We start from the raw sequence: 23,256 nt of genomic DNA, 5'->3' as shown, positions 1-23,256 counted from the left end.
GCAATTACCCCTCTTGTTAGTAGCGAACATGAAATCAAAGAAACATATAGTGTTATTATGTAGTAGGATAGTACAGTGCAGAGAATATTGGGATATGAATAATTGATTGTAGGGTAAATTAGCGGCTACATGATAGAGCAAGCGTAGGGATTGTCATCACTAAACATTCGGACATAGTTTTCATTGACAAGAGTCTCTGTAATGGTGGCTGTGTTGGGAACACTCCGAACCATGTTTGGAGGAGCCTTCTTGTCGTATGAGGCTGAGATATAAGGATATGGCTCCAATGAAACTGGAACGTAAGGCCACATCTCCACCTTCTTCTTCGTTGCTTGTGCTGCCTTCAGCACCTTCTTTGGCTCTATGTAGCCTGTCACTGTTACCTTCATCTGCTTCACATCCACGTCCACTTGCTTAGCCCCTGCAACCAACCCCATCCAACCATACCACGTTCTTAAGTTTTATAACCATCATTAGTTAGCATAGTGGCCATTGTTGGGCTAGTAAGAAAGTAGATGTCGAGTTCAAATCGATGAGATTAATTGAGTGTGTGCAAACCGATTGGAGACTCGATGATATTAGAAAGTCTCTGGGAGCTCTTTTTATCAAGGGGGTTTATATATACTATGTTAACTCACTATTTAACTCGAAAGCTTATGTGTACCTTTTACACGAGACATGATTTGCTTCATCTTCCGACCGCAGCCCTCGCAGTCCATTCGAACCTTTAAAGATACGGTTTGCATCTGCTTCTTCTTCTTCCTGTGCTTGTAAATCAAATTGGAGAAGTACTCCCATGTGCCTTCAACTCCCATTTTGTTCAGCTTCCTGTTTCCTGTTCTTTGCTAACTACTTATCTGGGAAGATTGGTGGGAAAATGATGTATAGGAAAATCAATGGCTTTGAAAGCTTGGCCTCCTCTTGAACAAGTTCAGGGTTTATGTAGTTCTCTGGAACTCTCCTTCCCTCTTGTTATAAGTAGTTATGCAGGCACTCAGTTGAAAAGATGATGGGAGTTTTGCATCCAAAGTAGTACTTTTTTTCCTTCTGGTTTATTCAGAAAATGGTTCAATTCTTCGTGTATAAGAAAAGGTGGAAGTAAGGACAAAGTTAAAAGCTAGATGGTCTTCTTTAGGCTTTTTCTTTTAAACTTTCACTTAAGATTTTTAAGATTTTTAAAATGTGTCTATTAAGGATAGGTTTCCACACCCTTACGAACAATGGTTCGTTCTCTTCCCCAACCGATGTGGGATCTCACAATCCACCCCCTTTTAGGTCCAACGTCTTTTCTGGAACACCAACTCGTGTCCACCCTCTTCGAGGCTCAGCCTCCTCGCTGGCACATTGTCCCGTGTCTGGCTCTAATACCATTTGTAACTATCTAAGCCTACCTCTAATAGATATTGTCATTTTTGGGCTTTCCTTTTCGAGTTTCTTCTCAAAGTTTTTAAAACGTGTCTGTTAGAGAGAGGTTTCCACACACTTATAAACAATGTTTCGATCTCTTCTCCAATTGATGTGGGATCTCACAGCCTTAGAATGTTCGATCATTCATCTATATCCATATATCTCTACAAGAATATGCATGTATTGTGACATGGATCAGAAACTGCCACGTTCCATTGATTATCATCCAACGGTAGATGTAGAACCCACATGGCAACCAAAGAGTTCAAAGGGAGCTGGTGCAGGTAGTTGTAGTATGAATTGGTTGCTATAGTGTCCCATCTCTCCATCATATTATTAATATTGAAAACTTTCAACGCCTTACCTGTTCGAAAGGAATAGTGGAGTGATTGGGCGGTGGGAATTTAGAAAGAAAGGAAAAGAAAAAAAAGAAGTATAAAAGGAATATATAAAGGCATATCCAAATGAATGACTAGTTGTAGCTGCTTTGTAAGGTGGCGACAATTTGGAATATGGCTTCAAAACTTGCATTATCTTTCCCCTCCGATGATTGCTGCCCTTTAGGTTTCCCTGTTGGTGGGGATCTTAATTGATGAAAGAAAACTAAGTTTTTGCCTTTTTCTATGTCAAGTCTTGTCTTTATAAAGTAGAATTTGGAGGGCTTACAACTAATTAGGGATAAGTCCCCACAGGTTTGTTTCATTACTGCAAATTATTGTGCATCTAGAAACATCTCTAATAGAAGCTACTCACTTTTTCAAAGGGTCGGCAGGACATAGGAGTCTTAGGTCATGCATGGATTTGTCGAAATCGGTCATGCATGGATTTGTTGAAATCACCTTTGTTAACCCGTTTTCTTCTATTCAAGAAGGTACTTTCAAAAGGTTCATTTTAGTCTATAACTTTTAGTTACTTCATTTTCATTTGGATGAGATTGTATTGGTTGTTTGACTACAATGGACCGTTTGTGTGAGACCCATATTGAAGGGAACGAAGCATTTTTTGTAGAAACATTTCCTTAATAGATGTATTTTAAAAACAGTGAGGTTGACGACGATACGTAACAGGCCAAATGGTATTAGAATTCGATATTAGGTGGTGTGCAAGTGAGGACGTTAGGATTCCAATGAGGTGGATTGTGAGATTTACTTTAGTTGGAAAGAGGATTGAAACATTTATTATAAGGGTGTGAAAACCTTTCCCTAATAAATGCCTTTTAAAAGTTGAGAGGTTAACAACTATACGGAACGAGCCAAAGCAGACAATATCTACTAGCGGTGGGCTTAGGCTTGAGCAAAGTTGTAATTCAACACGGTTTTTTTAGTTCAATTTTTGCTTCTTTTTTAAGATAATCATGAGGCCATATTGGTATTTGGCTATTTGCCTTAGTCTTAAGAAATTGAACCTGTATATATTTTAACATAAATAATCGTATCCTTACATTTTTAAAAATAACACGTCACTGTGTTTATATCGTGTCACATCCAAATATTCAATGTGGCTTTGTCACACTTTGTTGGAATCTCTGTATGGGCAAAAGGAGGTTCTTTTGTCGAGACTTTTTTAGATTTCATACGACGTCGTTTAATAAAATTTAGAAGAAGTTGAGTGGGCCATAAAAAAGGTAAAGCCCATTATCAAAGAAGGCCCATTAATATTTCAATTAAGCCATGGAAAAAGCCCAATTTTATTGACATGCAAGTGACCCTTAAATTATAAACCCTAATAATCCAGTCCCGCCACTCCCTGCCGTGTAAAAGCCTCGTTAGGGTAGGGCAGGTATGCTCCAAACCCTAATTTGACATAACATCTGACGACTTCGATTGTTTTCATTTCTGATTCTTTCTGTTTCATCTTCCCTTTTAAGTATTCTGTACACCTTTTGAGAAGCGACAATGGCGCCGGCGAAGAAGACTGTAAGTGTTACTCTAACGCTGCATAAATGTTGCATTTCCAATTACTTCAGTGATAATGGTTTCGATGATCTGTTGTGTTGTAATTGCAGAAGAAGACTCATGAGAGCATAAACAACAGGCTCGCCCTTGTGATGAAGAGCGGCAAGTACACACTTGGATACAAAACCGTTCTTCGCACTATCCGCAGCTCCAAAGGTCTTCGTCCGTCGTTTTCCATTTCCAAGAAACCTTGTTTATCTGAATTATATTTTATTTCTGTATATATATATATATATATATATTTTTGACACTTTTCTGTTTTTCGACATGTGAAAATTCAGGAAAGCTTATTATTCTATCGAACAACTGCCCGCCTCTGCGTAAATCCGAAATTGAGTACTACGCAATGCTTGCCAAAATTGGGGTTCACCACTATAACGGAAGTAAGTATAGTAGAGCTTAAGCAGGGTTTTTCTGCTTTATTGTATTTTGAAGCTTCATATGCATGATTTCAGATGTATTGGATAGAATTGCTCTCATTGCTTGTATTGCGTTTCGTTTTTCACTTTTGTAGTATATGAAATAACAGACTGTGTTCATCTCAACTCTGTATTGGAGGTTGATTATTGTATATCTGGACAAGAACTTGCTGTGTTTGTAAATGTTGTTTGATAGTATATTTGAGTAACTTGATCGATTACGTAATGGGTGGGTGCTCATAATGGGTTTCCCATGACCGGGATAAACGAATTTGATATTCAATGTGTAGTTCGTCCTTGCTAGTTTCATACATTCTTATTGATTTGCTACCATTGTCTTCTACAGTTGTTTTCACCTTTGGTATATAGCTTATTGAATAAAATAGGTGGGTTGCTTCCATTGGTAGTAATTGGTTCTTCTGACTCATAATATGGATGTGTCAAAGCACAAAACTCACCTCAAGGCTCGGGTTGATCGCCTCTAAGTGATAGGTGATGCCTGAGTGAAGTGAGGTGCAATGAGTAAATAAATAAATAAATAGTATGGAGATCATAAATTTATATAAATATAGTCATGAAATGTCAAAGCTTTAAAAACTAATACTGTAAAAATATCCAAATGTCAAAATTATCCAATAATAATCAAGTGATGAGTAAGTTTGATTTTTCCTATTTTTTTGGGCCTTTTATCGTGGGCTCTTATACTTAGTTCCATTGGTTATAATGCTAAGAAAGAAAAGGAAATAGCGTTAATTGAATCATGTGCGCGCCTTCAACCATGGGGAAGGTGACGCTGGGCAACCACAAGTTTAGTGTGGGGAGTGCTGGATTGAAGTCGTTTGCCCCAGCTGCTTACAAGGCCCAACGGCCTCAGGTTGCCTTGCCCTTAACCATAGGCGAGCACCTGGTTTGCCTCAAGAACACTAGTTTTTCCATCCATTTTGTCTATCTTTTGTTTGACATATTGTCAATTAATTAGTGCTAGTATGCTCGTTCAGTCTGCTTTACCTTCTATGTATTTTTATGTACGTTTTTAGTATTTTTTTTTTCTTCTGTCTTATTTGTTATTTTTGTTATTTGGGTGTACATTTAGGTAACGTTGATCTTGGAACTGCTTGTGGCAAGTATTACCGCGTCTCCTGCCTCAGCATCATTGACCCAGGTACTACAAATTTTATTATTTGGTTTATCGAATTTCATTTTTATGTTGTTATGACGGTCTCTAATTTTCAGTTCTTGAAGTTTGTATGAACTTTTAAACAAAAACTTGATAGGATGGCAGTTAGGTGTCCGGTCTTTAACTTGATACAAATTTTATTATGTGTGTGAATATTTCTGCGGACAAATGTTTGAGAGAACACATGCAGTTTGGTGTTGAGTTTTGAAATATATTAAATTTTTTTGTTATATGATTAATAAAAAAAAAAAAACTAGCTTTTATGGTCGAAGTTCAGAATGCTACACTTCGGAAGTTGGCACTAAATCAAAACATTTGTAAGTATAGATATAAAAGAGAAATAAGTAAAACTTTCAAGCTGCCTAATACTTGTTTTTTAATGATGGGTTTTACCAATTCTCCTGCTGCTATATTCTTTTCCAGGTGATTCGGATATTATCAAATCACTTCCAGGTGATCAGTGATTATTGTACCCCGTAGAACTTAGTTTCTTTTTTTTTTCTTTTTTTCTTATTTTTTGTCACACCTTTTCTCTTCAGCAAATGCTAGAATTTTGCATCGATTATAATGTCCTCAGAATAGCTTCCTACTTTCTGCATTAAAAAAATTTATGTTGATAACTTGATTTTGTCAATGTCCTTGAGGTTCTATTACTATATCTAAACAATTATGAATTCAGAATGTCTTTGCCTTCTGTATTAGCAAGGCATTTACGTGGAGTTAGAATCAAACATTTGATCAACTGCCTCTGAGGTTGGTTAATCTTAGGGTAAGCCTGAGAAGTTGTTTGACGTCATAGCTTGATGACATTTATTTCTCAACTAATAGTATGTTGATTTTCTATCCTGAAAATTTTGAATTCAATACGTTCTGAAACTTCGGGAGTGAATCAATCAATTTAGGTTTCCAAGGTCTCGTTACAAAAATGCATGATTTTTACATGTTTTTAAAACTTCTATGTTTGAATTCGCTGGGTTTGAGTGATTTTTTTTTTTCTTTTCTATCTTTCCTTGTTCTTTTAGATTTACCTAACAATTTTTCTTTGGATTGTGATGAATTCTTCGAAGATTAAAATATTATTTAGATGCTTCATTCTCCATTAACATTAATATTTGTAAGACACCGAACTAACTCCCTAGGATTGCTATATAATATGGTTCTGCAAGTTACACCTCATCTCTATTCATTTTCAATACTGACCATGAGCGGCAAGTGAAATTTGTGATTTGTTTATTCCTTAGTTGAGTCTCTTCTTATGCCTTTTTTTAGTTTTCTTTTTATTTTTTGAAAATGCTAAAAAAGAAATCCGAACAAGAAAAATCGCGGCACATATTAAAAATAACTGATTTCAAGTTGCGTGTCTCCTTGATAACCACCGCGGAAGAAACAACGCCATTTTATCTTTCACTCAAATTCAACCCGATATATATATATATATACATCCATATAATATAGAAAGAGAGATGTTGAAGAAGAGGCGGAGATCAAAGGCCGTTTCGAAGTTCTGGAAGCTCTCCACTGCCGCCAATGACTTCCACCGTCCATCCTCGCCGTCGTGTAAGCTTTTCCCCTTGTCTTCTAACTTTCTTTTCAATTGTTTTTGAGATATCACTCTGTCTACACACGAACTTGTTTCGAATTCCACTCTCCGTTTCGATTCATTCAAGATTTCTGCATAATTTGTATTCATCCCGCGATTTACTCCTTATTCTTCCACTACCAAATCGGATAATCATCATACAGATTCGAAAAGATTAAAAAAGAAGAAAAATCCTAACTGATCCACTGCTTCGTGTTGAATTTCGAGTATCTTCTTACTTTGGCCGCAGATGTCTCCCCTTTTATTCATCTCGCTTCGCTTTTTTCTGCGATCACCTTCTTTTTCAAATAAACAATCATTCGCTTAAAATCTTATTTTATTATCCTTTGGACAAGACAAAACTAGGAATTTAAAGTTCAACTTCCCCGTCGTCTAGATCTCCTTCAATGGAGGATGAATTTCAGGTTGCAGTTGGAAATTTGGTAATTAAAATTAATGGCAAGCATAAGGCGTTATGAATTGCGCGAGGGCGTGAGTTGTATTGTTTGTGCGACATTGAAGCAAATACGTGGTGCAATTTTGTAGCCCACGTACGCTTCCAAATGTTGAAAAACTAGCCTCAACTCTCTTTCGAAGTGTCCTGAGTACCAAAAATCCTCAAATTCCTGTTTATTGCATTTACTGTCCTTCCAATTCAATGACACATTTTTACTAAACTTATTTCACTCACTCCCCCCCTCTTTTGGGCTCGCATTTAAATTTTTTCAAGGGCTCCGTTTCTTCATATAAACCGGAGAGCCCTTCCCTTTGTTACTTTATATATATATATACCCCCATTTCTCCACTTCTTCAAAACACATCCCCATTCTTTCCATCATCCCTCCCCCTTCTCTCTCTCTGTTGATTGAAAATTTGAAATCCCCCATTTGAACAATTCCCTATGCAGAGCAATAAGGTATCCTCCCTTGTCCCTACAGATATCAACAGCGATGATTACATAGGCTTGGAGAGTTGTGTCGATTTAAAAGGCCACCACACGGCAGCCGACATAACTCCCCTAGCGAGCTTCCCCGAGGGAGGAAATAGCAAGAGAGACAACAAAACGTCGTGGATGGGGAGGAAAAATCAGAAAAACTATCCCCCACCAATCCCATTATTGGTTCGCACTGAGAATCTGGCTTCCCACATACCATGGGTGATGAAACGGCAGTACACAGGCGATGGACGGCTCATACTGACAGAGGAGAAAGTGAAACACCACGAGTTCTTCCGTGCCCACAGATCCGATGGACGCCTGATGCTGCAGCTTGTGACCATGGACGACCAGGAGTTGGATGAGGAGGGCGATGAGGAGGAGGAGGAGGAGGAGGAGGAGGAGTGCACGGAGGCGGGAGGGAGTGAAGGGGGGAAATGGTGCAAGTATGAGAATGTAAGGGACAGAGACACAGCGTTCATGTTCGGAGTGGAAGTGGCTGCAGGGAGCTTGAGGAGTGTTCGAGGGTAAGGAAATGTGTCAGCAGCAGCAGCAGCAGCGTAGAGAATAGGATTTTAGTTGAAGCGAAATGGTTATGGTGTGTTTGGGAGTTTTGGTCCGGTTTTTAGAGTGTTAGTTAGTTTGGTTCTCCTATAAAAATAAAGTAATAATAATATGAAGGGTAGAGAGATATCAATTTCCAAATTAAAGCCCCATTTTTTGGTTTTCTCCATCTCTGATCTGGGTGAAAGGGATGAGTCAATTCATCAGCATTGGGTACAGCTATCTATCTATCCATCCATCCATCCATCCCACCCAGATTGTCAGTCCTGCCCTATCATTGGCCTTATTAAAATCCATTGAACATTAAAAGAAATTTAATAAAGAATTAAAGAGTCAAACATATAGATTTTAATGATATGAGGTGGAAATGAGAGGAGATGAACGAAGTGTGAAGTATAACGAGGAAACAGACAGGAATAGAGGTGTGTCGCATAACCAGAAATATCTGCAGAGAGAAAGGAGATATTTATATAAATAAGATTACAACCGTTTCATTGGAAAGATAGCGGTGGGAAATTGAACCTCCTTTTCTCCCTTAATTAATGTCATAATTTTCGGAATGCCACCCAAATTCTGATTCGAGTGTTTTTAATTATTATTATTATTATTATTTCACTAAAATTAGTTAAAACATGATATTATGAAAAGAAAGATAAATAATTTAAGAAGGTTTAAATCTGATAAATGAGAAGTGGGCCCGGAAGATTGAGTTTGAATGCTGCATGGGAACAAAATATGAGTTGTGTACTGTACACTAAAACCCAACCGCATGCTTCGCTTTTTCACAACGTGTACACCTTCACCTTTTTTCTTTTTCTTTTTTCTTTTTAAAAAATAATAATAAAGGTTTTATTGTATTTTTAAGTTGTGTACTTGTTTTGCAAGCTTAAGATAATCGTTTCATCGTTCTTCGGCTTCCTTCTCCACGCATCCAGTTTTAGGTTCCCCACGCAATTGCCAATTCAAAAGCAAGGTCCAGTTGTCGAAGCAGTACGATTTTCTATTTCTGGACTCAAAGCCCTAATTTCTTCTAAAGAAGAATACAAGAAATGGAAGATCGCGTCATTCGCACTTTTGGAATCGGCATTATTAGGTCAAAGCTGTTGAATCCTTCTTCTTCTTCTTCGATTGGATCTTGTAATTTGTTAATGGACGATTTGATTGGGACTGAGACCGCCGTTTCCTTGACTTCGAATACAGAGGAAACCGAAGAGAAATTAACTCACGCCTATTTCGATCGTCCTCATAATTGCAACAATTTCCACGGTTTTACCGAGCTAAATCAGCGATGTGTGCCGAAAAAGCAGTTTCCACCGCCAATTCCTTCTCTAGCTACACAGGCAGGGCAACAAACCCGGTCGCCATGGATTTTAACAAGATATTACTCCGATAGAAGGTTGATTTTGAAACTGGAAAGAGTCGGGAATCATCAGTCCATGGAATCGCACCGCGAAAATGGCCGTCTGATTCTCAATCTCGTACCGTCACCAGTACCGGGCGTCCATAATCAGGATCTCCAGTTCATCGAAGAGGACGAAGGAAATGAGGAGATCGACTCGATTGAAAGCGAAGGAGGAGAAGATTGTACAGTTCCTGAAATTTCTTCCGAGAGTTTTACATACGGCGGCGATGGCGTCGACAGCGGAGTGTTTTGTGATCGGAAACTGTTTTGTGGTGTAAATGGGAATTTAGAAGAACGACATGTCGTCCACGGACATTTTGACTCGACTCCTCTTCGTCCGATAGGTACAGTTATGTGATTTAGTAAAAGATGAGCGTGCAGATTTTTTGAAGTCTTTTTTCGACGTTTTTCTTTTTCTTTTAATTTTCAGTTTAACCAATAGAAATATTTCGGCTTTTAATTATTTTTTTTTAGCTAATTTTATTTTCAATTTAGTTTCTTGTATACATTTTTTCTTTTTCTCTTTTTTTAATTTCCTCTCCATTAGAAAATGTTAGAACTGCTTGTTAAACTCAATATTATTCTCTGATTACCATAATTATTCACCCACCAAAATAAATGGACGCAATTGACAAAATATAAAAATAAAAAATGTAATTTAACCTAATTTTGTATTACACCAATTTACATTATTATCATTAATCACTTTCTAAATATAAATTAAAAGAACAAAAGAATTATATGTTTTCGAGGTTATCTTTGGGCCTAATGGGCCTGCCAAAATAACACTGCAGTGGTATCCCTGAGCCCAATAAGCCCACAAATGAAATGAAGTGTTGAAGGCAATCTAGCCCGTTTGTGACTCCCCATCCATGGGCTAGGCCCACTAAGAAGATGGGAGAAAAGTGACATGGTTTCATTGCTTTCTCTTGGAAGGTATTTCATTTACTGTACAGAAAAAAGATTACATTTAAATATAAGAGAAGATCTATACTTAGATAATACTCTCTACCCACTGGTGAATGAATAGTTGCAGAAGCTTTCTTCTTATTTACACAAAACTGTTGCATTTTTCACTTGTGCAGATGACTCTACACGCTCGTAGCGGTTCGGTCCCTGGAGACAGTATTGTCTGTTGACATCGCTCTTGGAGCTATGATGCAGAAGGTCAAAGATGAGGCCTTTGTTGTCATATTTGACCTGAAATATAATTTCAACTTGTTAAAGAGACCACTCTAGGAAGCCAAGAAGCTATGAAGGAGAATGCTCCCCCTGGGATGACCACGAGGGTCGATTATTGGCGTTTAGAAGTTTCCTGGATGCTCGGACGTTCTTGATAGTCATCATGAGCTTCTGTCTCTCCCCTTCAACCTCTGCAAACTGAAGGCTTAATTGTGAGTAACGGTCATGCATCTCTCTCAGTTCAGTCTCTACAGTTGTGTACTTTCCCTTTAGATCTAACATGTCTTTGATTAGCTCGTTGATGTCGTTAAAGCTTCGGAATATCGCTTCTTCGTCGCTGTGTTGCTTCAAGAAAGAGCTGGACAACAGACCAAAAATTTTGTTGAAACCAAGAATAGTTCAACTTCAAACAATCTAAACAATTGGCCATGGGTGTACTGGATGATGTACCTTTGAAAATGCGTGCTTGGTTTCTTTTTTGCCTGCAACGCTTCAGCAAGCTCAATCTCTAAAGCTAGTACCCTTTCTAATGAATTGCCACTGCTCGAAAATTCCTTGAACAAGGGGAATATGCTTCCTAGTTCTTCATTCACCTGAAAAAATGAAGCACACGTGTTAACGTGTTGATTACACATCGGAAGTCTATAAATTTATGGATTACCTTGTGTAACTGCATCAGTTGATGTTCTAAACCAGGAAACTCGGATTGAGAAGGACGATCATCGTGCGCAAGCGAGTTTTCGTTTTTCAATCTTTCCAACTGCAAGCAGAATGCAAGAGATGAATATAACAACATCCGAAAATGAACGTGTTTGAGTTCATATCTCAGTTTCTTCCTACTCACAGTCCAGGTGCAATTAAACTAAGTATGATACGATAAGTCGAACGGAGAATCATCGATTTTCTTTCTCCAATATGGCTTACTAACCTCCTCATTTAGATGGTCCATGCTAAATTTCAAGCTTTGAACTCTGAAGTTATCATTTACCAGACCCAAATGCTTCGTCTCCTCATGTCGCGAGTCCTCTTGATTCTCAGGAGAGATATCTTGAAGTTCATCAACACTTCTTGACACCAGAACATCCTGCCATTGACACGAAAATTAGAGTGGTGGTAAGAGTTGCATAATAACAGTCATTTCAGATAATCAGTTTATGTCGAGAAACAAAGCAAAGTACGGTCGATTCGACAATGACATCATATACCTGCTCGGGTTGCCCTTGACCATTAGGAAAAGCATGTGAATTATTGGTCTCATTAGCTGAATAATCTTGGTCTGTGCATTTTCCATCACTGCCTTCCTTGTGCAGGCTTGTCTGAAACTTGTAACTCTCCAGTAAATCTTTCATCAAGTTCAGTTCCATTGAAAAATTTAGTTTATCATCATTACATTTCTTTAAAGAAGCTTCAAGTTCTTGTTTTTCTTCCTTGCAGCATTCAAGACTGATAGCAGAGCATTCTTTTTCGGCCTTCATCAAATCATACGCCTTCTCGACTTCCCGCTTTTTGGAGAGAGCTTCATTCAAGTAACCTTCCAACTCCAAGATCTTCTTTCCCAGTTCTTCATTTCTTTTTATATGAGAAACTTCAGATTTTTTCCTATTTTCAACTTCATTGATTGCATCTTGTAATTTCCACAGAATTTCCTCACTGTGTTTCTTGGACACAGAGAGCTGATGCTTCAATTCCTGCACCTTTGTTTCATATTGTTCTTTAATAAACGCAATTCTGAGAGACTCTTGCATGGCGTTCGACGGTCCGTCGTTTTCTTTCTTTTCACGAAGTTGGAGGCACTCCGCATCGGCCTTGTCTTTCATCTCCTTCAAGTGAGTAGACAGGTTTTTGAACTCTTCAGTTTTCAATATTTGTTCAGAAAGCTTCTGGGTTAGATCATTACACTTATTTTGCAAGATTACCATCTGATCGCTCATGCCTTGGAGCAAGATCACATGAGCATGCTGTTCATCCAATTTCGACCGGACAACCAACAAACTTACTTCCAATTCTTCCTTACAAAGCAACAAATCATCAATCTTTGTTTCACAAGTCCTCAACATTTTCCCCAGTTTTTCAATCTCTTGAGCATGATTACTTCTATCAGCATCAGCTGTAACCTCCAAAAGTTTTGCCCGATTTCGTAATTCCTTGGACTGAGCTGTTAGTTTTTCGTTTCCATCGAGAAGCGTTTTGTTTTCCGAAGCAAAGGCATCCAACTCTGTTTTTAGGGAGTGGAGATTCATCGACAATCTAGCATTCTCTTCAGCTTGGAGTGCTTCATTGACCATACAATGATTAAGAGCAGTCTCTACACTGAGATACTTATCCTTAAGAGCAAAAAGGTCTCTTTCTGATAACAGATATTTCTGGGAAAGAATTTCAAGCTGTTCATGATACTGAGATCTTGTGAAAACTAAGCTAATATCTGCAGCTATTGAAAATTCATGCATTTCAGACAGTTGACTTTCCAAACAAACCAAGGAAGAATTCTCTTGGTCAAGATGCTTAAGAAGTTCCTCGGACTGTAGTAAATGTTTGTCAACTCTTGATTTCTCCGACTCGAGCTCTAATATCGATTGCTTGAGACTTCCAACTTCGGACTTCATTTTCTCGAAATCTAGCAACTTGTAACTCTTCTCGTTTAGTTGCTCATCAAGATCTTTAATTCTTTTGTCTAAACTATCTCTGAAACTTTTCTCGATCGTTAATTCATCAGACAATGATTTCGATTCATCTTTTGAACGATCCATCTCCAACTTAAGCTTCATTGATGACTCAAGTAGAGCTTTTTTCTCCTTTGTTAACACCTCGACGGTTAACTTACAACTTCCGAGTTCTTCATCTACCGACCTCAGTGCCAGCAGTTCATTTTCAAGGCCATTGTTTTTAGATATTAGTTGTTGCAGTTCATCCTCCACACGATCGAGAACAGACAGAAGTTCTTTATGCTGCTCGGTAAATTTATCTCCAGCTTCACTTCTGTTGATATTTTCAGAAACAGATTCGATTGCAACGTGCAACATTTCAATCAGTTCATTGGCCTTATCAAATCTGTTGATCATATCTAGTTTTGTACGTTCGAAATTCTCTTTCATGATCAGATTCTCTGATGCTGCTCTGCTTAAGGAGTTTCGAGCCGTATCTCTTTCTTCCATCAAATGTTTGTTCTCATTCATGAGCTGAAGAACTTTCTTGCATGCATCAAGATGGAGATTTTCAAATTGCAAGACCAAGCCTGCTAAGCTGTTTGGCTCCAAGTTTTCATAAACAGATTCACTTGAGGAAAAGAGATCGTTCGAATTTTTGTTATGGGAAGCCAACAAATTATTCAATTTATCATAAGAAAAATCAACAGTATTACGCAGATCCGCCCTCACCGAAACCAGGCAGTCAAATTCAGCTCGAAGAGCTTTCAATTCTTCATGCAAAGACGAAACCTCATTACGAAGATTTTTGTTTTCAATGCTTTCCTCCATCATGGAATTTTCTAGCTCTAACTTCTCCAAAAGACAGGATTGATACTTCTCCTCAAAACTTCTATATTCTGTCACTAACGCTTCACATTCTGTTATTTTCTTGGTAAGAACGGAATTTTCACGAGTAACATTCAATAAATTTTCTTCTAAAGTTTCAGTTTTCGATCCCATTTTGTTGTACTTCGAAACAATTGCAGTCTTATATTCCTTTAGAGATCGGATTTCTTCCGATGAAGCTTGCAGTTCAAGAAACAATAATTCCTTGGACTTGGTTGATAGTTCCAGCTGCTGACTGATCTCATCCATTCTCTCTTTCATAAGTTTGAAACCAGTATTTGCTTCAAGCAAAGTTTCTTGCAGCGTCTTCGAAAATACGTCCAGGTATATGTTAACCAAATGCACTTCAAAGACTTCATCTTCAACCTTTTGATACAACCCTTCCTGCAAGTAGAGAGATCTTTTCAAATCCTCAGAGAAAATACCTCCACTTAAATGATATTTCTTTACCCCTGCTTCATGATTTTGACACGGCAAGAGTTTGTCATTAGAAAATTCCTCCAATTCGATTTTCGGGCTCCAACCTATTTCAGAGAATTCCCGACTGCTTGGAAGTAAAGAACCAGTAACTGCATGCTTAATGAGGTTCTCATTAGTCTCAAACATGGACATGACCTGGCCAGATAGTAGATCAAGGTCCTTCTGTAGCTGGTTTGCGGCAATCGAGTAATTTAAGCGTGCCCTTTTCATAGCTGTCTCGGCACAAGTAGCCCTCCTTTCAAGTTCCTTATTGATGGAATCCAAACTCTTCTTCTCTTCAGCAAACTTCATTAACTGGGTACTCATTTCGTGATGCAGTGCTTCGATCTCATCCTTCGAAGCCGTGATAGTATATATACATGTTGCATGCTCATTTCTGAGATTCTGCAGCTCTCCAATCATCTGTCTCTGATTTTCCTCAAGTTCATGAATAAAAGCTTCATAGTAGCATTCCATCTGGTCCATTTTCTGTGCAAGACTCACCTGTTTTGCTTTTGACTCGTCCAACTCCCTTAGAAGTTCAAAAATTTTCCCTTTCATTGAACTGAAGGCGTCTATAGAATTGGGTTCGTAGGACATCAGACCTGGTATAAGACAATGAAGCATGTTATCAGTATGGTAAATGTCTGAATCGAACCCAGTTCCCGATGCTAATATCTGACTAGTTTGGGAGTTCAATTTACTGATCTCATTTTGGTTCGCTTTGACACTTGAAATTTCCTGTTCCATTCGTTCTCTGAAATCTTGTAGAAAGCAGAGTAAGGCCTCCAAGTCAGCTAGAAGAAACCGAACGTCTCTATCTTGACATCCAAAGTGAACCTTGTTTAGCAGATCTCTAATCTTTTCCTCCATTGTTAAGAGTCCCTTTAAATATTGTGGCTCCAACTTTTGACGGACGTTGTCCTGGTCGGTCTCTATGATTTCTTTTCTAGATTCTGATAGACTTGATTGCAAATTTTTTAATCTCTCAAGCTCATCTCTAAATTTTAAACACTCGGATTTCAATACTGAAACTTCTTCTGTCAGTTCTTTACCTGAAGCAGCCTCAGTAGCAAGCTGCCAAGCAATTTTCTGCGTTTCGACACCCATTTCATCAACATGACTTTGCAAAGAGCTTACCTCTAGCTTCAGCCCAGCAATTGAGGACTCGGCTACTTCCAAGCTTTCTCTAAGTCTGTTGTTTTCTGTATATGCCGTAGCCAGTTCACCATCAGCAGCAAAGTCAGAACCCCAGTTATGAGCCCAATTATTGGACCCCTGCACTGAATATTGGTGATCAACCTGGTATCCTTTCTCTGACCCAGGACTTTGGCCAATAGAAAGTCCACCTAGATCACCAGATACTGTGCTCTTTATGCTGTCAACTTCATGCACATCATGTTTCTCAGCATATAAACTTTCTGAAGTATTGGAAGAGACGTCAAAGCCAGTTGCTGAATCTGCATACTCTTCTTTTTGCCCAACCTCATCTTCAAGTAAAGGGAGTTCATTACATACTTCTTTGGACCTGATTCTTGCATTGACCTATATCAGCCGAGGTGGAAGCAGGATGGGAGGCACAGGGGAGAAAAGTTTTTGTAAGTAGCAGAACAATTTCACTGAAATTTGAAATATACATACAGGCAAGCCCAAGCTAAAGGAGAAGAATACAAAAAAAACAGGAGATGAGAAAAGTTCTTTGGCCTCCCTCAACTTATTCCTTTTACGCAATTTCTATCTCTTAATAGTGATGTACGAGCAGCAAACGTCATCTAATGAAAGATAGCCAACAAGTCCTTTTTCAGTTTATTAAATGTTATATTTCCATCATTCTTCAGTTCGACAGTTGGGGTTGTTCTTCCTATAAACCGATTTAATATCATAAGGATCTCTTTGAAATATCCCAAGTACAAATATTTTTGTAGTTAACCCCAGAAGATAATAACTACAAAAAACCATAGGCCATGATTTTATATTCCAAAACAACATAATTAAGTAAACAAATGATAAGAAAACCTTATTTGAATGATTATTCACTGAATCATCGGTTAGTGACACTTTTCCACTAGGAGATTCACCATGACTATTTTGATCGGAGAATGTCTGCAGCCCCCTCTCTCTGAGCTCCCTTTGCTGCTCAAACTCCCTAAAAAGAATGATATAAATGTTAACAGGATATAGGACAGATTATGAAAGTTTCATTTTTAAGTAGTACCTGAAACCAGTTTTAGAAGTAAGCAGCTGTACAGTAACCTGCCATTGAACATAATTGAACAATATGTTACAGTTGAACTATAAATTAGGCCGACGCAAATATGGAAAACTAATGAGAAAGAGATAGAATATCGATGAGAGCTTTGAGCTCTATGTTAGGAATGTCGAGCCTTTCCAAATTCTTACATGTAAAATAGTTCCAGATTCACATCCATTAAGAGGCAAATCAACAGCTGAAGGCTTCAACGCATCAGCATAGTCAGCAAGATTGATGTTAGCCTCCCCAAGGATGCTTGAACGAGATGAGCCCTAGAATTATTGGGATTTGGCCCAAAAATAGGTTAGAGAACTTGTTTAGAAACTGCTAGAGAAGTTTAAAAACAAATTGAGAAGAGAAAATGAAAAAGAATTGATAGGAATACTACCATGGCCACCACGAGTTTATAGAGCTTATCATCATATTTCTTTGTTCTAGTGTCTTGAAGAAGTCTAGCTGTTTCATAGATAGGATCAGCCCATTTGCAAGCTCCATTTCTCACGTTTGCTTTAGTTGTCTTTGCTGTTGCCTTCCCAGAATCAGCAGGAAAAAAAGATATAAACAGTTTGTCCCATCCCAATTGTGGAATCTGGATCGAGCAGGAGACAACAAGATTCAGTCGTTGCATAAAAAGATTGTTTGCATTTTCCGTATGCAAAACCCATGTCAAAATAAAAGAAGTACAATGAAGAAAGAAAGAGAAGTAAAAGAGATTTCAAATGAACGAGTTTAAGCTTCAGTGACTTGGAGAATCATACCGGAAATGCAGGGTTTTTTTTCTTTTTTTTTTTTGTTTGTTCTTGGAACAAGAAACGAACTACTGGAAATGTAGGCATAAAACCAAATAATGCAATGAACTTCAGGAATCTATATTCTTAACAAATACCCGCATGCCTACCACTAGAGTCTGAAAGGATTGTTGGGAGGGAGTTCCACATTGGCTAACTAAGAGGATGATCGTGGGTTTATAAGTAAGGAATACATCTACACTGGTATGAGGCATTTTGGGAAAAACAAAAAACAAAGCCATGAAAGTTTATGTTTAAAGTGAACAATATCATACCATTGTGGAGGTTGTGGGTTCTAACATGGTATCAAAATTATGCCTTTAACTTAGTCATGTCGATAGAATCCTCAAATGTCGAACAAAGAAGTTGTGAACCTCGAACGTATAGTCAAAAGTGACTCTCAAGTATCGAACAAAGAGTATACTTGGTTCGAAGACTCCAAAGAAGGAGTTGAGCCTCAATTAAGGTGAGGCTGTGCGAGAGCTCCATAGGCCTCAAGGGAGGCTATATGGTGTACTTTGTTCAAGGGGAGGATTGTTGAGGATTCTTGGGAGGGAGTCCCACGTTGACTAATTAAGAGGATGATCATAAGTTTATAAGTAAGGAATACATCTCCGTTGGTATGAGAACTTTTGGGGAAACCAAAAGCAAAGCCATGAGAGTTTATGCTCAAAGTGGACAACATCATACCATTGTGGAGGTCGTGGTTTCTAACAATATCATCTCGCGAATCACCACATACCTGAAAAACATGTTGTCTTTTGTTTTTTCCATAAACATATAACACAATTTTACTTGGTCATACCTACTCTACAAGAGCTGAGCTCCTAAAGATTAGTTCATACGCATGATTGGCATCACTAATTGAAAATCGAATATTAGCCTCCTCATTCTTTTATATTTTATATGTTTCGTCTATACATGAGAAATATGTTTGGTCTCGTCGTGACGCACACAATATTAAAATAGAAAGCACGGGAGACCTAGAAAGGAAAGAAAAGTAAATATGGACGATGTCCGCTAATGAAATAGGTTGACTTACATGTGTGGCATAAAATTGAAGCCTGAAGACCACCTTTACTTTTGTCTTCTCAAGCTTCCACTTAGCAATCCTTGACATTTCTATGTAATATCGCAATCATCCACTGCACAAGATTCCATTTCAACAATAGCTTAGTCTTATTCTTTCTGACATAAGTATAAAATTTAATTTGAATAAAACTAAATTCTCAATGTTGTTAAATCCCAGAAATTAGTGATTTTCTGTGAACTAATTAGGAAAGTTATGACATTGTTATCTTCATAAGCAGCGTTTTGGAATTAACATAATACATGAGGAAAACTCTCAATGTCTGCAAGAGGCTTGAATCATCATCACTTTCAAGGAGCAATATTTAACATTCTGAACATGGGGAAGGAAAGTGACAATTTAAAATTCAACAAGGCAGAACAACTCATTGGATAAGCTGTCAAAAGCCTAAGGTACTAAATAATGTAGGCAATGTTGAGGATTGTTGGTGGAGTCCCACATCGGCTAATTAAGGGGATGATCATGGGGTTATAAGTAAGGAATACATCTTCATTGTTATGAGACCTTTTGAGGAAACCAAAATCAAAGCCATGAGAGTTTATGCTCAAAGTGGACAAATATCATACCACTGTGGAGGGTCGTGATTCCTAACATGGTATTAGAGTCATGTTCTTAACTTAGCCATGTCAATAAAATTCTCAAATGTTGAACAAAGAAGTTGTGAGCCTCGAAGGTGTAGTCAAAGAGTGACTAAAGTGTCGAACAAATAGTGTACTTTGTTTGAGGACTCCAGAGAAAGGAGTCGCATCTCAATTAAGGGGAGGTTGTTCGAGGGCTCCATAGGCCTCAAGGGAGGCTCTATGGTATACTTTGTTTGAGGGGAGGATTGTTGGTGGAAGGAGTCCCACATATTGTATATGGGGCAATATCATAGTGGACAATATCATACCAGTGTAAAGGGTCGTGATTCCTAACATGCAATACATTAGTTTTCCATCACCACTATCAAATCAAGGGGCTTGTCAGCTTATATATATATATAATTTGAGCAGTTTGAGCAGAAAAAACAGCAGGTCCACTGATACAACTTAAACGTTGAAGTCCAGAAAAGAATGTGCATTCAGAAAGGGATTGGAAGTACATGCAGAGGAGACTCAAGAAATTGGATAATGCTGAACAACATAACTCGTCAATATAGATAAATTCAAACTTATTTGATGAAAATTATCAATCCCAATGCACATAATCACATTCTTCGGTGAACAATTCCAGCAGGGAGACTAGATACCTAAACTGGAAATTGAAATTTACAGGAGGACTGTTTGTAGATTACATCAAAAGGTCAAACCAACAACATTGAGAACAGCGGTGGAAGAAATTAGATGACAACAACGTTATTAGGTTAGGGAGAAACAAGCACACAAAAAACAGAACATCCGAACTTTAAAAGAAAAACTTAACCCAGAAAGGGAGAAAAACACTAGAGATTCAGCTCAATCATCTTCAACCCAGATTACATGTTGTTTCTAAAACACAATTCAATTGCTCTCCCGATGGACTTGAGTTCAATGGCTACTGGGAGGATTGGACCGTTAATCAGGAATTAAAAAGGTAAAACAAGAAGAAAAAAAAAAATAAAAGAAAGGGGAAGGGGAAAAGCGAAAGATTACAGAAACAGGATGACAATTCTAACACATACCTTCTTGGAGGAGACACAAATTTGTCAGAAACGCCAAATTTTACGAACAAAATTCAAAACACCCAGTAGAAAACCCCCGGATCGGACAAGGCCTTGATCTTGAAAACTGCCCCATTCAAAAAAATGCCGCTCGGGCACTGAAACCCAGAACAAGAAGACTGACAAGAACAGAGGGAAAAACAGATTCCCAAACCATCTGTCCAACCAAATCTGGAAAAAGAAAAAGGAAAATGCACTGTAAGTAACAAGAGAGAGTTTATACTCAATAGAGGCTAAAGGAAACACTTCATTTCTCTTCAATGAAACGTCACCAGAAACCCCACCAGAAGGAGAAGACCCAGATGCCAAAAATTCCAACACGAAATGTTAGAAAATTACAGAGTGGAGAAAACGCCAAATGCAGAAAAATAGGTAACACGAATAGGATTAAATACTGATTAGTTAACATTATTATCACATTTGGAAATTTAAATTAATTGGGGTTAGTAAGGAAATGTTCATGGATACCTCGACTAAGCTGCGGATCTGCAAGTGCTTCGGTTGGAAGAAAGAACAGGGAATCTTCAGTGTCGCAGAAGAAAGAGAGAAATTGGGGTCCTCCTATGCTTGGAGTTGCCTCTCAGTGTTCGTCAGGAGAAGAAAAATGGAGAAAGGGATCGCGACGGCGGCGGTGGTGGCGTAGATGAGCAGTAAAAAGAATGTAAAAGTGGAATTAAAAGCCATTAATAAGGTGAGAAGGAGCTAAGATTTCAGCTAAAAAATCAGCCTCAGGAACCCGCCAAATCCCTGTGATTGCCTGTCCTCCAATTAGTTATTTTCATAATCACCCTTTTCCATTTCCTTCATTTACGGATATGCCCTTCTATTTTCACTTAATTCCTCTCATTGCCCTTTATTTTTAAGTCTTTCTAATAATACCTCTAGTTTTAAATATTAATTTTTCTATTCAGAAAACTTTTACATGTCTATGCTATATTGTGATTTTAAAAATTAATATATTAAAAAAATAGTAAAATAATAGGTATTATTAAATACCAAATTACCTACTTACCCTTCTATTTTAATGTAATTAGTTTTGTTTTATTAATTAAAGTCAAAACAAACAAACTTCCAATTAATGTTATTTTTTATTTAAACTTTCCCTCTCATTTTAAGTTACTAACAACCATCCTTCTATTGTAGCCTTCTACCTACAAATTTACTCCTTTTTTTTTTTTTTTACCTATTAAATAGTTTATTTTTTTAAAAAATATTATAAATATACTAAATACAAAATTAAAAAATTAGAATTTTATAAGACATAAATTCATATAAATAATAATTGTAAGGTTATTAAATAATAATTGGGTGATATTTTCATGATAGCATTTTTGAATAAATTTTATTTCAAAACAAAAGGCAAAGAAAAGGATAATTCCTTTTGGAAAAAAAAAAAAAAAAACATGATGAGTTGGATGAAAATTAGAGGAACGGAGCCAAAAGCATAATTCCTTTTTATACCATCTTTTTTGAAAAATAATCTAATCCTATGATTTAGATTAATTAGGTGGAAGGTTATTGTGAGTGAGTCGCATCTGGGTTAATTTAGTGGAAGATCTCATAGGTTTATAATGGAGAAATACTGTCTTCATTGATATAAAGTCATGAGAACTTACTTTAAAGTGGACAATATACCTAAAACGAAGTTATAAGAGCTTATGTTCAAAGTGGATAATAGAAAGAGTCGTAAAATCAAATCCAAATTGAGTATGAAATGTTTTGAAATAATGTCGAATTTATAATAATAAAGTAAAAGGAATTGAAATTAAATATTAAAAATGCAATATTTATGTGAGAGTTGGTGGAGAATTGAATGCAGGCAAAGGAGCGGAGCAGAGTTTTGGTATATAATTGATTGCACCAAAATGGGACGCACCATGGGTCCCACCTGCACATGGCCTCCCCTATGCGATGTCGTTTCGTTTCTCCAATCACGATTTTTCTTTTTTCTTTTTTCTTTTTGTAATTATATAATGAGTGAAATCAATATCTTTTCTCACGTGATCTCACGTGCACTCCGCGCTTGTCACGACACAGAATGTCCACATTTCTCTATTACTTTTTAAAAAAATATATAAAATTATGTTATAAACATTTTTCAATTTTGATTGAATTAAAAAATATATAATAAATTATGATATTACAAAATAATAATTAATTGATATCATTTACTCACATTAGAAAAATAGTTAGAACGTGAAATGTAACTTTATGTAATCCATTATTATTATTATTATTATTATTTTAAATATGATTAACGAAACTTAACCCATGATTAGCCACGTATATAATTTGGAGGGGAAACAGGAAATGTCCACATCATCATAATTTCTTTTCTATTTGGTGGGGGAGCATAGGAGGTGGGGCCCATTTCTTGCATTTTTTCTATATTTTACACCATTTTTCTTAATGAAAACTTTCCATTCACGTTATCTATTTATAATTAAATATTAATAATATTTTGTAAAGGATTGAATCATAACAAAAAGTAGAGTAAATGGTTACTCTTAACTTGTATAATCGACAATGGGAAGAATGTTAAACCATAGGTTAATTATTGGGATACATTAACCAGTTTCAGGAACTAGATACAGCTTTTGACCTTCATCAACCATATGGATATCAAGAATTTTACCTCCATCTTCTGATAATATACAGCATTCACCTGAAACTAGAAGCTGATCTGAAGATACTTTGATGAGCTCTTCAATGGTGAATGGAACCCATAGGACGATTCCAGGCTTTCTATTTTCTTCAGGATCCCATGGGTGGAAGGGGAACACTGTACATTTCTTCGAGTATTTTCTGCCTGTTCAAAAAAAAAAAAAAAAAAAAAAAACC

At 37.2% G+C, this 23,256-nt stretch overlaps 6 protein-coding genes across 9 annotated transcripts in view; 3 read left to right on the top strand and 3 right to left on the bottom strand.

Annotated features, from left to right (window-relative positions):
- Positions 1-29: 29 nt before the first annotated feature.
- LOC111489068 (heavy metal-associated isoprenylated plant protein 24) lies at positions 30-1,040 on the bottom strand. Its single transcript, XM_023137095.1, has 2 exons — positions 665-1,040; positions 30-421 (listed from the first exon to the last, which is right to left on the bottom strand). Exons 1-2 carry the CDS (start codon positions 813-815, stop codon positions 126-128), a joined length of 447 nt encoding a protein of 148 aa, XP_022992863.1. The 5' UTR covers positions 816-1,040; the 3' UTR covers positions 30-125.
- A 2,074-nt stretch (positions 1,041-3,114) lies between these two features.
- LOC111489070 (60S ribosomal protein L30-like) lies at positions 3,115-5,605 on the top strand. The gene is made up of 6 exons (XM_023137097.1): positions 3,115-3,186; positions 3,275-3,323; positions 3,413-3,518; positions 3,644-3,745; positions 4,875-4,943; positions 5,382-5,605. The coding sequence occupies exons 2-6, from the start codon at positions 3,303-3,305 to the stop codon at positions 5,420-5,422; spliced, it is 339 nt and encodes a 112-aa protein (XP_022992865.1). The 5' UTR covers positions 3,115-3,186; positions 3,275-3,302; the 3' UTR covers positions 5,423-5,605.
- A 792-nt stretch (positions 5,606-6,397) lies between these two features.
- LOC111489066 lies at positions 6,398-8,203 on the top strand. The gene is made up of 2 exons (XM_023137093.1): positions 6,398-6,515; positions 7,445-8,203. The coding sequence occupies exons 1-2, from the start codon at positions 6,486-6,488 to the stop codon at positions 8,000-8,002; spliced, it is 588 nt and encodes a 195-aa protein (XP_022992861.1). The 5' UTR covers positions 6,398-6,485; the 3' UTR covers positions 8,003-8,203.
- Positions 8,204-8,911: 708 nt separating this feature from the next.
- On the top strand, positions 8,912-10,126 carry LOC111489065. Its single transcript, XM_023137092.1, has 2 exons — positions 8,912-9,117; positions 9,149-10,126. The coding sequence occupies exon 2, from the start codon at positions 9,184-9,186 to the stop codon at positions 9,793-9,795; it is 612 nt and encodes a 203-aa protein (XP_022992860.1). The 5' UTR covers positions 8,912-9,117; positions 9,149-9,183; the 3' UTR covers positions 9,796-10,126.
- A 55-nt stretch (positions 10,127-10,181) lies between these two features.
- On the bottom strand, positions 10,182-21,149 carry LOC111489059 (putative leucine-rich repeat-containing protein DDB_G0290503). Of its 3 annotated transcripts, none has more exons than XM_023137082.1 (12): positions 20,884-21,149; positions 20,377-20,586; positions 18,690-18,792; positions 17,248-17,448; positions 17,009-17,131; positions 16,824-16,861; positions 16,625-16,754; positions 11,825-16,153; positions 11,548-11,703; positions 11,281-11,379; positions 11,070-11,212; positions 10,182-10,977 (listed from the first exon to the last, which is right to left on the bottom strand). In XM_023137082.1, the coding sequence occupies exons 3-12, from the start codon at positions 18,765-18,767 to the stop codon at positions 10,689-10,691; spliced, it is 5,586 nt and encodes a 1,861-aa protein (XP_022992850.1). In that variant the 5' UTR covers positions 18,768-18,792; positions 20,377-20,586; positions 20,884-21,149; the 3' UTR covers positions 10,182-10,688. The 3 variants fall into 3 exon arrangements, with proteins under 3 accessions (XP_022992850.1, XP_022992851.1, XP_022992852.1); XM_023137083.1 differs by lacking the exon at positions 20,884-21,149 and adding an exon at positions 20,700-20,788; XM_023137084.1 differs by lacking the exons at positions 18,690-18,792; positions 20,377-20,586; positions 20,884-21,149 and having other exon boundaries at positions 16,687-16,754; positions 17,248-17,369.
- Positions 21,150-22,904: 1,755 nt separating this feature from the next.
- Positions 22,905-23,256, bottom strand: part of LOC111489060 (potassium channel SKOR-like) — a 6,792-nt gene continuing 6,440 nt past the window's right edge. For both annotated transcript variants that reach the window (XM_023137086.1, XM_023137085.1), the window contains exon 14: positions 22,905-23,224. In XM_023137086.1, the coding sequence (XP_022992854.1) occupies positions 22,983-23,224 (242 nt within the window). In that variant the 3' untranslated portion in view covers positions 22,905-22,982. The remainder of the gene's footprint in view (positions 23,225-23,256) is intronic.

Source organism: Cucurbita maxima, unplaced genomic scaffold, assembly GCF_002738345.1.
Source record: "Cucurbita maxima cultivar Rimu unplaced genomic scaffold, Cmax_1.0 Cma_Scf00014, whole genome shotgun sequence".
NCBI lineage: Eukaryota > Viridiplantae > Streptophyta > Magnoliopsida > Cucurbitales > Cucurbitaceae > Cucurbita > Cucurbita maxima.
The sequence above is the reverse complement of the archived record's forward strand: the minus strand, read 5'-3'. Positions and strand labels throughout refer to the sequence as shown.

Excerpts from the sequence above, each read along its gene's own strand:
- LOC111489068 (XM_023137095.1), bottom strand. The coding sequence starts at position 815 with ATGGGAGTTGAAGGCACATGGGAGTACTTCTCCAATTTGATTTACAAG. Across the intron at positions 422-664 it reads AATCATGTCTCGTGTAAAAG|GGGCTAAGCAAGTGGACGTG; the intron begins GTACACATAAGC and ends GGTTGGTTGCAG.
- LOC111489070 (XM_023137097.1), top strand. The coding sequence starts at position 3,303 with ATGGCGCCGGCGAAGAAGACT. Across the intron at positions 3,324-3,412 it reads TGGCGCCGGCGAAGAAGACT|AAGAAGACTCATGAGAGCAT; the intron begins GTAAGTGTTACT and ends TTGTAATTGCAG. Across the intron at positions 3,746-4,874 it reads GGTTCACCACTATAACGGAA|GTAACGTTGATCTTGGAACT; the intron begins GTAAGTATAGTA and ends GTGTACATTTAG.
- LOC111489066 (XM_023137093.1), top strand. The coding sequence starts at position 6,486 with ATGACTTCCACCGTCCATCCTCGCCGTCGT. Across the intron at positions 6,516-7,444 it reads CCGTCCATCCTCGCCGTCGT|AGCAATAAGGTATCCTCCCT; the intron begins GTAAGCTTTTCC and ends TTCCCTATGCAG.
- LOC111489065 (XM_023137092.1), top strand. The coding sequence starts at position 9,184 with ATGGACGATTTGATTGGGACTGAGACCGCCGTTTCCTTGACTTCGAAT.
- LOC111489059 (XM_023137082.1), bottom strand. The coding sequence starts at position 18,767 with ATGTCAAGGATTGCTAAGTGGAAGCTTGAGAAGACAAAAGTAAAGGTG. Across the intron at positions 17,132-17,247 it reads ATAAACTCGTGGTGGCCATG|GGCTCATCTCGTTCAAGCAT; the intron begins GTAGTATTCCTA and ends CAATAATTCTAG. Across the intron at positions 16,154-16,624 it reads TGAATAATCATTCAAATAAG|GTCAATGCAAGAATCAGGTC; the intron begins GTTTTCTTATCA and ends CGGCTGATATAG.